This window comes from Hemicordylus capensis, chromosome 5 (assembly GCF_027244095.1).
Source record: "Hemicordylus capensis ecotype Gifberg chromosome 5, rHemCap1.1.pri, whole genome shotgun sequence".
NCBI classification, from domain to species: Eukaryota; Metazoa; Chordata; class Lepidosauria; order Squamata; family Cordylidae; genus Hemicordylus; species Hemicordylus capensis.
The window spans coordinates 205,421,308-205,436,532 of record NC_069661.1 but is presented as its reverse complement, the minus strand read 5'-3'; the positions used below and the strand labels follow the sequence as shown (position 1 = coordinate 205,436,532).

General features: G+C 39.4%; 1 protein-coding gene across 3 annotated transcripts in view; it reads right to left on the bottom strand.

Annotated features, from left to right (window-relative positions):
* Positions 1-15,225, bottom strand: part of VEZT (vezatin, adherens junctions transmembrane protein) — a 71,943-nt gene that overhangs the window by 37,898 nt on the left and 18,820 nt on the right. For all 3 annotated transcript variants that reach the window (XM_053252051.1, XM_053252049.1, XM_053252050.1), the window contains exons 3-5: positions 8,391-8,480; positions 6,941-7,116; positions 4,113-4,388 (exon numbers count right to left, since the gene is read on the bottom strand). In XM_053252051.1, coding sequence (XP_053108026.1) covers positions 4,113-4,388; positions 6,941-7,116; positions 8,391-8,480 — 542 coding nt within the window. The remainder of the gene's footprint in view (positions 1-4,112; positions 4,389-6,940; positions 7,117-8,390; positions 8,481-15,225) is intronic.

Here is a 15,225-nt window from a genome sequence, read left to right as displayed (position 1 = left end):
ACACTGCCCATAGACTCTCATGTCATTCAATTCACCCTATGTAGTCACATGGATGCTGCCTGAACTCCACTGTGGATCACCATATGAGACTGTAGCTGTGGGCAAGAATCAAGATATAAACCAAGGCGGAAGACTGAAAATGAACCTATGCTATTACGCCTGCTTTACTCAATAAGTACATAAGTCCCAACTGTTCGGAAAAAAGCAATGTATGAAAGTACTTCAAGTGAGCATTAGAGATGTTTTTGCTGCATGGTGCAGCGGGGAAATGACTTGACTAGCAAGCCAGTGACTGCCGGTATGTTTCCCAGACTATGAGAAACACCTATATCGGGCAGAAGCAATATAGGAAGACACTGAAAGACATCATCTCATACTGCGTGGGAGATGGCAATGGTAAACCCCTCCTGTATTCTACCAAAGACAACCACAGGGCTCTGTGATCACCAGGAGTCAACATTGACTCAATGGCATACTTTACCTTTTCAATATGTTTCTATTCCAAGTTTATCATCAGGAAACCAAGCTACAGTCTTAGAAGCAGAGACAACATGTGATCTCAAGAAATAACTTTGTCTTTCTATCTAAAAGCATCAAATTTATTTCAGGAGGAGAGTGATACACTCTAAATGTTTGTAATACCATATAAATTTGATTCATTGGTACAGTAAGGTAATTTCACTAGAAAAAGAAAAACCTCTTTAAATCATAACTTACTAGTTCCGAAAAGTTAGTATACAAGCATAAAGAATGGCTTGGATCCAGAGTAATGCAGGTGTGAGGTGCAACTGTCCAATTTCCACCAAATCTCCCCTCTTATTACAGTCTGTACCGCATCCCATGCTATTCTGAACGGTTGCCTGAACCTCAAAAGCCACATAGGGTACTGCAGTGGAGAAGATGGGGCAGGAAGGCCCCAGTGCACAAGCAGACTTCTGCTCATGCTACTCTGGATCCAAATCAGTGCATTAAAGACCAATTGGCTTGGATCCACAAATGATGAGTGGAGTTCCACTCACAGAATGATACTTCCCCCTTTGCCCTCTCAAAGGTCAGATGACTATCCAGAACGCTTGATATATGACACAGGGGCCTGCAGTGGGAAGGGAGAAATTGGTCTTAATTAGGGGACCTCCTTACTTACATGGAGAGCCTTCTGCTTTACTCTGTCAGATCTAAGCCATTAACTTATATTTTAGCCTACTTTCCATTAGGCTTATGAGATCTCCTAGCATTCCGTGTTTGTGCGTATGTCCCTATCAACTTTCATAGACCACTATGAACCAAATCAGGTATGGTTGTAGGGACACTTCAATGGCATAGATTGTGATGATGTAATCCACTCCAATTCAAGATGGCGGATGCATACACTTTTGAGGTGTGAGTGGGCTAACTTGTGAACTGCCTAACTGATTTGAACCAAATTTGCTACAGCTGTAGGGACACATAGGGATGCCTATGTAGTTTGTGATGATGTAGTCTACCCCAATTCAAGATGGCAGACACATGAACATTCGAGGTGCAATTGGGCTAACTTGTGAACTGCCTAACTGATTTGGACCAAATTTAGTCCTATTCTAGGGATAGTGAATGGAAAGTAGAGTTAAACAAGCCAGAGAGTTAAACAATTCCATTCACGAAGTTTATCTGCTCAAATTAAGGAAAAATCTTTTCCCTCAAAGATTGTCCAAACTGTGAAACATGAAACTTTACACAAAGCTGTTCTTGAAGTACTTTTAACTATAAGGTTAAATATACTTAATTATATGCTACCCTGTCAAGAATAGACCTGAACATGCCCCAGTACTCCAAATGAAAAGAAAATTTTGCCTGTAAAGCTTAATTCAGACTTTTTATGGTTTGGAATTTTCTCTTTGTAAGATGGGTAGAGTTTCGGTTTTGCATGTAGCAGCACGTATTACAAGCTGTTCTGCAAGCAGAGATCAAAATGTTCTGTTGATATGGGAAAGTTTGAACAACTTGAACTGTGGATTGTTTTACTGGTTCTTTGCCTTTTCATTCAGCCGACAGACATGTGGAATATACTAAAAGAGTGAGCAGTATTTGATGACAATAAGAGACAGTACACATCCATTTTACATTGACGCTCGTGTTATTTTCTTTTCATGCCCAAAATTCAGACTGAATTACTCATGAGCAGCCCCACTAAAATTACTTATGACTAATTTAGCCATTTCATACTCACTGCTACTCGTGAGTAAGTTTGGATGTCAGCCAGTAAATAGATTTAGAAATAAATCATTTCCCAGACTAATATCCCAAATGTATGATGATGTATTTTAAATTTCTAAAGTGCAAACTAAAGAAGAGAGAGAAGACTGTGATTTTTAAAAAAACTACTTCCATATACAATTACGTGCCATGTAGGGGAATACTTGACTAACAAGCAGAAGGTTGCCGGTTTGAATCCCCGTTGGTATTTTCCTAGACTGTGGGAAACACCTATATCGGGCAGCAGTGATACAGGTAGATGCTGAAAGGTATCATCATCTCACACTGCGTGGGAGGAGGCAATGGTAAGCCCCTCCTACCAAAGAAGACCACAGGGCTCTGTGGGCACCAGGAGTCAAAATCAACTTGACGGCACACTTTACTTTTAAGAAGAAAATGGACTCACATAAATATGGTTTTGAGTAATAAAAATATATACTTGGAGACAAGTAAATCTAATACAGGAGGTCCTCTTTATTTGTGGGGGTTCTGTTTCAGCAGATAATGAAACCATGAAGAAAGAGACAACCCTATGGGGATTGGGGGGTTAGGTTCCTAAGCACACTGAAATGTGCTAAAAATCTCAAGAAAAAGCAGTGGGGAGCAGAAATAAACAGTACCTTGTCCTCCAGTTCTGCTCAAATAGCTTCCAAATCCTCCTATTTTTATTCTTTCCTTTGCTTACAGAAAAGAGCCACAAAATGGCTCAGCACTATAAAATGGCAGCAGGAAATTATGTCTGGAATCATTTCTGTCTACTCAATAATCAAGGATAGGCTAAAATAACCCTATTTTTGTCCCACAAATAATGAAACTGGGTCCCTATGACCCAACCACAGATAATGAAACCACAGGTGCCCGGAATACAGATAACAAGGGCCACCTGTACTAAACATGTTATAAAATATCCTGTACAACTTGGGATCTGGGTACCTGCCTGCTCCCATGTCAAACTGCCTATGCACTCTGGACTGTCTTCAGGGTGCCTCTGCCATCGGAGATGTAGTGACCAGAGAGCAGGCCACTGCAATTGTAGCAACCTTTATATAGAACATCTTTTCCTGAGAAGCTTTGCTTGGGTTATTTTTTCTTCACCAGGCAAAGACACCTTTATTCTCCCAGGCCTTTTGAGGCTTTTAGTTTTTAGCAGCTGATTTAATTGCTGCAACGTTTTTCTAATTCTCTCTCTCTCTCTCTCACACACACACACACACAGTAAACTGCCTTCAGAATATTTGGGATATTAGGGAGAACTGGTCCCCGAGAGGATCTTGTATTGCTTGTACTTAATAGTACACACAATACAAATTACTAGAGAATAAATGTGTCTTGTCAGATATGAAAACATTTCGGTAGACTTAGTGTGTCTCTTTAAAAAGTGTTAAAAAGTAGTAGGAAGCTAGTAAAAGACCCAGATGCTCCATCAAAGCTTTTAGAAGAGTCATGCATCTATGTGCATCCTTCACACTTTTAGTACCCAGACAGAAGTGAGAATGGGCCCTTAAAATTACTACCAAAACAGACTAATCAACCTCTTTTTCTTCTACGTCCTATAAGAGACACCACTAGAATAATCAATTAGCTAGGAAACTCTCCAATGCAAGCCCCTCTTGTATGTCTTGGTTTTGTTTGTTTGTTTGTTTACACAGAAGTCCCTGGAGGATTGTGTGTTCTTTGTTATGATGATGAAAGATGCATAATTCCCATTTGTGCCCTTGATATGCCTTCTTTAAATATGCTTGATTTGAGTGATTTGACTGTCATGATAAGTTGGGTGGAATTCTTACGTTTCAAGAAAAAGGTTACTGACTATTTATTAACCTAACATTTAACCGATGTGCCTGAACCAATTCACAAAGCAACCTAAACTTCGGACTCACAGAGTAAATCCTCTAGAAATGACTTCAGTTTCTTGAATGAGTCGCAGAGCTTTCCTCACAAGGTTAGTGAAAGTTCGGCAATTAGCCACTGTTTCTTCTAGCTGCAGCTGGCATTTTTTCAGGGACATTTGCAGCTTGGCTGTCCTTAATGTGTCCAAAGCTCGCACACACATGTAAACAAACAGGCCTCCTCCCCATACCAGTCCAATGGATCCATTCCACCATGAAGGAAGCATAAATAGTATGCTGATGAAGGCAAACAGTAATGCGATATCCCTGAAACACAAATAAACCAACATGAGCTACACACTTTTGAGATTAGTTATCAGTGTGTGTTGCAACATTTATTATAAAATATGGCTGACATTCCATTAAATGTACATCATACCTATGTAAAAGCTTCTAAAATGACCAGGAGGCCTGTTACCAGCTGAGCTTATTCTGCCCACTCCCAGAAGCCTCCCTGGTTGCAACTGCATCTCCAGGTTTGGAGACTGCACTTTTGCTATGCTCAGGAGCTGCACCGCAATGTGAACTCCCAGTCTCTGTTATACATGGGGACAAGTCGCTTAGTTGGCAGTGGACTGGTCGCCCCTAGATTTGACTACAAGCCCCACAAATTAGAAAGGGGATTAGCTTCACACTCTCTAGGAGGGGTGCCCAGCTAAGCAGACTCCCAGGACTAGCTACTGCAAGTGTCTGGCATCTAAGATCATTTCAGCCTTGGAATGAAATCTAAACTCTCTTCTTCCTCTTGCAAAGAGAGGTAATACCAGGCAGGAAGATAAGACAACAGACTCCATTACAATAGGGATGAGTTTGTGATGTAACTTTGAAGATGTGCCCATTGAAATTCTTGATAGAATTATTGGGAAGCCCTTCCCAGCACAGGATATTCTTTAAGTGCACCTGCACACTCCAATTGTCCTCACAATCTGCCTTCATTGTGGCAATTCATACACATTCCTACCCAGGAAGGACTAAGACACAATGCATTCCAAAAAAAGGTTGTCCGGGCTCCCCTGTTCAGCCGAGCAGGACAAACGACAAGTGCCCTCAAGGCAGGTTTTGGGATATAAGTATCCCTAAATCCATGACCCAGTGTGCTTCCTCATGTATATTACACCTGGGACTCCCACTGCAAAACATCTCAGTACCTCTCACTCTGGACCCCAGCAGACTGCAACAAGAACCTCCACCTTGGTGTTCCCCTCTCCAGGACAGGTGATATAGCCTCTTGCCCAATTTCTTCAAGGTTGAACCTATCCCTTTCTCTTATTTCTGAAATCTTGCTCCTCTATCTTAAAGTACCTCTCTAGCCGGCCTGGGAATTTACACATAACTTGGAACTTTAAGCTAAATGTGCCTTACAATAGTCTGTTCCTTAGCATATTTGTAGTGCCTTTAAACTAGGGCCACATAGTAATTTAGTCTGATTTTATTTTTAATAAACTCCTTTTTATTTAATTAAAACCTCTCTCTCAAGCCGATTTTCTTGAGTTCATACACTTGCACAGATTAAGGCTGATTGGAACTGTCTCCCCTTTTGAGCTAAATACCTCACATTTGCCCGAACTAGGGGGTGCAGGCCAATCACCCTCGAGGGAGTTTCATTAACACTGTCAACCAATTAAATGTTTGAATCATGATCTTTTAGCCAGTCAATGACATCTAAACAAATCTGCATATTTCCAAACCTCAGCATAACTGCTTAACCTTAAATCACCAATTAGACCACCCCAATTCAATAAAGATTTAGTTGATTATCTACCAATTAAAGCTTGCTGTCCTATAAACGAGCATTAACATTGCTAATCCAAATGGATGATACAGAGCTATGAAGTAACTCTGTATAACTTCCTCAGATTTTCTATTAGTGGAAATAATCCATTTGGAAAGGTTGCTCCATTCAAATATATGACCTGAAGGGTGATTGTTCACCAAAGAAGGGTGGTAACATAACATTTTTCCAGGTTCAAACAACAGCAGAAAGAGGGCATGTTTCTTTAGGTAACCAAACCCTGCAGTAATGATAGTTTTGTTTTTTCAGATTCTGACTCATTTAACCTCAACAAAATACTCCACCGTTGTTAAAAAGCTTTTTGTGGGCAACCCAAGTTTTTCAGATTGCTTGCTCATTAATTTTCTTAAAGCCATATTACAAATATGCCCACCAGTCAGTTTTGCTCATTTAAATTTCAGTTGTTATGCTTACAAAATAGGTATTTTGAAAAAAAAAAACTGTTACAGAACACAGGCCTTTGCAGGAACACAGAACCTGGACCTCGAAATTTGAAATTTCAGATACTCTGATCTTAATCCTGGATCAATCACTCAACATGATTTAGTTAATTGGAGTATTTTCTTGGTCATCATGATTGTGGAGGAATTTGTATTTTCCCATTACTTTTATCCACTGGTAGCTCTTGAAATACTTCAATTAATAATATTACATCTATAGCCGTAATAACTATAGGAAAGGAAGAACAGAATCATCAGAAGAGCACTAAAGATCAAAGTATTAAATAACCTTCTCCGTATTAGGACTTTCTCAAACATATATATAAGCCTCCTCCAAAAGCCTGAAAGGAAAAGATACCACACATTTTGTATTTATGCAAATAAATACAAAACACAGCCCTTACAAAACAATGACATGGAGGAGAAGTCAGCAACAAAGCCAAAGCCATGGGTCAGGGCAGGGAATAAACTGAAGAATAATTTAAAAAGTACATCTCTTCACTGGCAAGTCAATGCATGCTACGATGCTTCCTCCAATAATCCATACAGCATAAAGCACATAACATGCACATGGCTCAAGGCAATACCAAATATTAGGAGTTGCTAGGGAGCGCAGTGTTGGAAGATGATCATGTTCCTGTTGCTTGGGCTGCCCTGCAGACAGGATACTGGGGTCAAGCAGCTCAATCAGTTCAACATCCTCCTGCAGCAGGACTTCCTGTTGCAGTACAGTGCAGAGAGCTTCCCAGCGAAAACCAACATCCTTAACATTGGAGGGATGAGGAAAAACATCATCAGTCAAGCACATTCACATACAAAACTATTTTTCAAATGAAAGAATTTCTATCACTATCTAAAGGTTTCTATACTTTAAAGTTATCAAAAATCACCATTTAGCTGCTGTTTAACTGTAAACCTCCACTGTTATAGGAATAGTTTGGTGAAATTGAGAAGCAAATTATAGTTTGAAAGACGATGAAAGACAAAGCGGTATGCATTTATTACTATAACACTTTTGGTCAAAAATGACCTCTGAAGTTAGATGGGTTTGCAAATGAGACTTGGCAGTAAACTAGCTAGCAAAAACAAAGAGAAGGCCTACTGACAGAGACAGAATCTCTGGACGGTGGGAAACATCCAGATTATTTATCGTGCCTATGCACCACTGGAATAAACAAGTCAAGCTGGTCTTGAATAATTTAATGATACTTCATCATCACGTCTAAGTTACATATTATAACTAAGTTACATGGACTTGGTCTATGTGTTGCCCAGTGGTTCTCAAACAGAACGAGATCCTGAGTAACGGTGGATGAAAAGATACCAGGTTGGAAACAGCATATTTTATCACAACAGTGGGATTATCATCACAATACAAGCAAATAGGGTTGGAGAAAATTAAAAGGGAGGTGGGGAGTGGAGGAGGTAAATTTGGCAAGTGAACTTGAAAAAGCATGTGTGCTGGTAGTATGCTACGGAAATAATAAAGTAATAGTGCATCAAACATCAGAATGCATGCAGAACATGAGGATGTATGGTCCTTTCCCATATAATTCCTGCTATACAGATTTAATATTTTGTAACTTATAGAACAAAATGTGACATTGATGTTTAAAAAGAGACTACAAATACATAGGAGAAAATTATTCATCAAGGAATCCGATTATTTATTTATTTGAAATATTTATACCCTGCCCCTCCAGTACACTACTGCTCGGGGTGGCTCACAACATTTATAAAATAGCTACAATGTAAAAATCAGACTAATAAAATTAACCAAATTAAGATAAGTTAAAGACAAATAAGATAAGATAAATTAACCAAATTAAGTTAAAAATCGTAGCTAAAACCACAATCAGAACTACAGATTTTAAATTTTCAAATTAAACGTTATTTTATAAAACTAAAAACTAAGAATTGTAAAAACTAAGGAACCTACCAGATATAATCAACATATTAAATATTAAAAAGCCTCTTTAAAAAGATGTGACTTTATTGGGAAAAATAGGAGAGTTATTGGAAATAAAGGATGCTTACCAATTGATGGAGGAGGTCATCTTTTTTCTTAAAAGGTAAAAAAGGAAGCCAACCTTTAAATCTCTTAGCTAGGTTTGACAGGATGTCTTGCTATAAAGGATAAAACAAGTGACTATAAATATGACTTATGCTAAACACATCATAACAGGCTTAATTTATTCTATCTGCCTGAGCTGCATGTGAAGATTTAATTAAGCTACTTTAGAAACAGGTTTCTAAACCTGCAAGAAGATTGGACAGAGATTTTGTCACTTATCAGGTTACACAATTTCCATGCAAATCTGAGATCAGCAAGATGGTATGTGAGCTGCAAATCAAGGGAACAAGCAAGTTACAACTGTGCCATCTTCTCCTTTCAATTATCTATCAATAAGAGTGGAGCATCGAAGCATTTAAATGATTAGTCAAAATTCAAGGGAAGAGTTAGTCAATCTCTGAAATGTGCATTAAGCATAAGATGTAAGCCAATAATGTAAAGACCTTCACACATTATCAAAACGCCTTCTGCTTGACTCAAGTCTATCTGGCTATTCTTTTTAATAAAACAGAACCATCATGACAAACATGAAGCACACATAATCAAGATGATTCAACAGTGTTTAGTTAACTGGCCCTTAATATCCTTTTAAGTGTGTTGTTTTAAAGTGAAATTTAAAAGTGCACCAGGTAATTTAAGCTGGTACTAGAAGAGGTGCACGACAATGGCAAGAGCGGGGAAAGGAGGGAATAACATCCAAAAGCATAACTGTGGTTAAACTCCCATTGACACCAATTCAAGTTGGGATATCACCTGAGTGAGATATCATATGGTCTGCCATTTAAAAAAGGAAAGAAAGGCGGGGGTGGGGGGGAACCTCATGGCATAAGCAGCTCCTTTGAACACAGCCACAGTACAGAAAAGTGGTCATTTTATCATATTTTGCTTTACATACAATTTCTGATCGATGTACATATTCCTAAGTTTTCAACATACAATCCAATTAATCTACTTTGACAAACTGCTCACGTACATCCTTATTCCAGTTTGGGCTGTATATGAAGATCTGAATTGTCATAAATAGACAAGCAATTGCCTGAAAACACAGACCACGGTAATCCTAAACTATATACCAACATGTAACGCAACCTGTTAAATTATTCATTTATATTGGAATGTTTTCTCCAGACTTTATTCCCATTCGGAATGTTGCTGACGAGTATGAGACTCTCTTTTTTTCTCTCCTACCCACCACTCACACACACAAACCCAGGTCATGTTGCATCTGATGTCCGTCCAAACTATTACTTCCACTTGGGAGGATCAGTAGTTAACAACACAACACATTTTGCTGCCTTAACATATAGGAGGAAGTATGCTTAGACTAGAATAGTCGTTTGATTACTAAATCCAAAGTAAATACAATATTTACTAATGTTTTCTATTTTCAGATACCAGTTTTAACTAGTAGGTTTTCATAAATACCTCTCTTTCATAGAACCTTTCATCCCAGCCTACTTCAGTAAATCTACAAAAGTTACTTTTATTTACAATCAATATACAGCATCCCCTAACATTTTATCTGTCATATTTCTATTCTGCCTGACATGTGCATCCCTAGGCAGTATACGTAAGTTAATTACATGTAATCTAACAGATGCTTAACAGCATGCAAATGCATACTATGACTGAGGATTTAAATGATGAAAAAAAAGATAAATCTGATCAAAGGCAAAATGAATTTAAACCAGTTAACTTGGATTTAAAACTTCATTTCCTCTAGAAGAAAGTACCTTGATCATAAGAGTGGTTCAGATTTCTGTTCAGTGTTATTTGAACTTACAACACCAACAAAACATACTAATGCCCAGTTCAGCAGTAACTCAAGGAGCTTTTTCACACCCGGCTTTTAGTTTGCATCTCCTCCGAAATGGAGGGGATGCGTTCACATATTGGCCAAATTTACCTTAAAGTCCCTGCGAGCTATTGGGGAGCACTTCACACACAATTTGGGTTTTTCATTACGTGTTAGAGTGTAGCCCGGTTTATACCCAGGGTAAAAAAATAATCCACTTTTTGCAGGGGCAATTTCGAACTCTCATTAAAGCCTCGCAGTAAAGCCTGCTATCTGGGAAAGCTCAAGGGGAAGATTATCAGTTAAGCATCACTTAAAAGCACTTATGAAAAACAGTGATCCGTTACAGTGATCTGTTGTAATCCATAAGAATGGGTACAGCACCTTATGGCCAAGTGCTCTAACTCCTCTCGGCGTCTAGACTCTGCCCCCACGTGCACAGCGTGGAAGTATAAAAAGGTGGGCTGGACATGCTTCATCAGTTTCTGGACGATCATGGTGAGACGATCATCCGCATCATGACGAGAAGAAAACAGATGAGTTCCAAAATAAAAAATGTTTGGAGGCTACTGCAGTGGGGATGGTCAGGAGGGTCTTATGGATTACAATGGATCACTACCAGAGCAATAGTTACAGGTAAGCAACCTGTTTATCTGGATCGTGATCCATTCTAACCCATAAGAATGGGTGTTTAGCCAACTGCTTGTGGTGGAGGTTACAGTAGCTATTGCAACACCCTTCCCAACACACTTCCTGAAGTTACCCTCTGCAGCAGAGAGAAGGTCAATAGCATAATGCTTCACAAAAGGCAGCTCTGTAGACTAGGTAGCCTCCTTTAAAATGTAATTAAAGAAAATTCCAGACAGGTGGGCCACTGAAGCCGCATAGGCCTGAGTGCATTTAATTCACTCACTCTGCATGCTGTGGTAATGGCCACTAGGAAGGCAGTATTTAGAATCACCATTTATAGTGTTGCTGAGCCCAAAGGTTCGAAGGGCTCTAGATTCAAGGCCAATGCTCCATTAGGAGATAGGCTGTCTAACAGGTGGATATAGGTTATTCAGGCCTTTTTATTTTATGTGGATGGCAATGGGATGTATCTACTGACCGATACACTAGTGCCATAGCTGGAGGCTGAGGGCACATAGTGACCTCGAGACCGTACCGCCCTGTTGATTTATGTAGGCAATGGCCATAGTGTTGTTGAGTTGCAGTTGGACCACTTGGCCTTTCAACAAGGATAGGAAGGCCTTCATTCCCAAGAATACAGCTAGAAGTTCTAGGAAATTGATATGCAATTCCCTTTGCTGTGGGGTCCAATGACCTTGCACCATGTGGGTGTTGAGGTATGTTCCCCATCTGGTCAGAGAAGCATCTATTGTGACCCAGATTTTTGGCACAGGTAATTGGAAGGGTATCCCCTGTAACATGTGGTGTTCATTCGTCCACCAGGTCAGTGAGCATAGGATCTGAAAAGGCACCATGAACAGATTTCAGTTTCAGTGTCTGGTGTCGACAGATTCACGGCGTTGCCATACAGCATACTGTGCAACTTGAGGGTCTGGTTTCATCTAGTTTGTTTTGAAAAAGACATGCATATCTTGCATATTGAAGTATTATGTTGCTCCTCAAGGCAGATCAGACAGGAATCATGACTATCTTGGGAAGGCAACTTGGCCCCACACTCTCCACAATGTTTAAAAGAATTTTCTCCATTTTTGAAGCCATGTTGTTCCACATCTTAGCCCACAAATTCAAGATCATGTCAAAATAGTCTGTTTACCATAGGATAGTCAAAACAGTCTGTTCATCAAAAATCACACAGATAATCCGAAGAGTGGTCGAAAAAAACAGTCTAGGTCAGAGGGGGAAAAATATTTCTATTTTCTTTACAGGAATTCACAAGGAACCAATTCAATGAGGAGTCAGAGCAACCAGAGGTGTGATTGCCATGGCGGTTGAAAAGGAACAGACAAAGCGCATCCAGCCCACCTTTTATACTTCCAGGCTGAGCACGTGGGGGCAGAGTCTGGATGCCAAGCGGAGCTAAAGCAGTACCCATTCTTATGGGTTACAATGGATCATGATCCAGATAAAAAATAAAGCACCTATGAACTGAAGGTTTCCCACCCAATTATCCAATTAAGCTACAAGTTGCTATGCTTGAAGCCCATTTTCATTACTTGGCTTTCAACTGAGAGCATGTTTGACTAGTGGGTATCAACAAAGGTAACTTAAATAAGTTGGGTTTTTTAATTTTAAAAAATCAGCCAATACAACTCTGATACAAATATCACCCTAATGAATGTACTTGAGGAAGAGTTCCACCTGATAGTTACTCCCACACTAGTTTCTTTCATAACCACTATTCCTTTTTGTCTGCATGTCACAATTACTCATTATTTGGTCAAATGCTCCTTTTCCACACTGCATCTCACAATACCTATCTGGCTAATATCTACCTATCGGGGCAACAAAGAAAATGTGTACTGGTTCTCTGGACACATGTAATGAAAAAAGGTTGAAGTTCAGTTCAATAGCATCTTGGAGTCTGATCATGTGAAGGCAGTCATGATGTCATCACATTGGGAGCATGTGAAGATGCCACTAAACTTGGAGCCAGCTGTGCTTGTGCAGGTCAAGTGTCTCCACACTGGTAGAGCCAGTGCATGTTGAAACTCAGGCTTCCTAGGAATAGCATCTCCTCTCATCATATGTGATATTCATTAATGAGTCAAGAACAGTTAATCAACAACTTTTAGTGGGAAAAATTCTTATTACAAAACACAAGTTCTTTGGAAATAAGCAATTATTAGCATTTTTACTGTAGTTATCAGCAGCACTGCCAAGATGAAAGGAAAGTAGCCTGCTGGTTTCCCTTGTAACTACAGGAACTATGGCTCACTTCTAATTTTAGGGCTGTCAGTCTCTAATTCACTCCAGAGCATATGCTAAATATATACACTTCCTTTCTATCCACTATAACTGGAAGGCCTAGAAGTGTGGTGTCTTGTGTGGAACTACAAAGGCATGGCACTATGTACAAAGTTTCTGTCAGGGTGGAAGTCATAAAACAACAGAACTGCAGTTAATCTCTATATAAACTACAGAGATATTTGTATCAGTGAAGCTCTCTCGCCCACAATCACCTGAACATGAGAAGCAGAACTTAAGAAAATAAACCAGATTCTTTAATTCTAGGAGACATCATGAACCACAAAGATTACCCTTAGAGCAGAGCTATGTGCCATGCCAGGAAACTCCTGCAAATTAATATGAACACAGAATTTGGCATTTACAGGGGAGGGTCAGTGGGAAAGGGGTGCCTAGTCCTTCTGTCTGCCAGTTCTCTCCTGCAAATCCTTGTTTTCCCTCATAGCCAAGCTTCTTCTAGTCTTGGAATCTAGTTGTGGAAGTCAGACAGAAAAAGCCTGAGGTGCATCTGCAGGAGAGAATCAGGAGGGGGTTAAGCACCCTCTTTCCACCACAAATTCTTCCCTGTAAATGAACCCCTGTATTCTGCATTAGTATAACAAAGGAAACATGTGTTGGGAATATAATTAATAATTCCTCCCTTCATACAATGCTGACGGTGAATCATTGTCCTTCAGCAATTTTGTTTTACAGAACAAAATCTCATAAGCAGAAGTGAAAGAACTAAAAATAGACATTTAGATCCATTTATAAATATGCCTGTTTTTAGTTTTTATTTAAGATTTCCTGAATCCTACAACATATCCCTGATCATCTATTTCATCTATGATTCACTGGGCAGAACCTGCATCAACATTTATCATCCCATGTCTTCTTTTGCAGAATTAGAGGCTATCCTCCATACAGAATTGGTAGGTTTGGGGCCATTCTAAATTGGTGTTCATATGCTTGAGCTATGTATTAATGATCTTGGATTTTATGTATAGTAGCCATATTCCACAGAAATAATATAACAGTGATTAAAAATTAGGAAATGAATAGCCTAAATAAATATATTTCAGACAACAGCACATATACCAATGTTAAAAGAATGAAATAAATGAATTATCGTTTAACATCAAGACTACACCATGCCAGCCCAGGGCATGGTCTGAACAACTTTGCTGAAACAAAGCAGGGCTGATCCTGGCCAATGCCTGGATAGGAGACCTTCATGAGAATCCTCTGTACCTGGCCTTCAGCTCCATGAAATGAAGATGGCATTAATTAAATATAATTTTAAAAGGGCAAACATCCAATTAAAGCCATTTTAACTGTTTGTTTCTGTTTTAGTCAATTAAACTTGCATTAATCTGAATCAGTAAACACTACAGTTCCACAGCAGTGAACCTACTTTGGTTTCAGATGGTGCACATCTGTCATACCAGGCATTCCATCCTGTGAGAGACAGAAAGGAGACTGCCTCTTCTGAGGTACTACTTACCATCTACAACTCTTAGAAGTACTTATATTAAATATTTAAATACATCTGCTGCAGCTCCATTAGTTGGGGACACCTTTTTAGCTGATCAAAAAGTTTTTAATAGTTTAACAAATCAAAAGTTGAAATCCTGGTGATAAAAATAAGCTTATTTTTTAAAAAGCTACAACATGGTGTATTAATGTCTCGCTGTAAGAATGCAAGCCTACCTCCAGCAGTGGTTAGAAGCAATTCACTATATATAGGTAAGCAAGAATCTGCTAGGGGTAACTGCAGATCATCTCCAGCATAATAGCACAATGCAAGTTCGGAGCCCCATGAAAGTCAACAAAAACTAAGCAAACAACTTACTACCTTAATTCGTAACCACCAAAGAGAAATGGGCCAAAACTGAGATCTCCCCAACACTGACGCTTCTGCAATACTATCTCCATGAGCTCTGTGGGGAAAGCACTGGGAAAGGCTACATTTCCCAGTGCTTTCTGTGTGCCTTCCAAGACATCACTGGAGATTCCCATGGCTCTGCTTCTCTTTAAGGGGGAATTTTCTATGTAAAGGTAAGTAATGGCAGAGCCAGGGGCAATGTGCA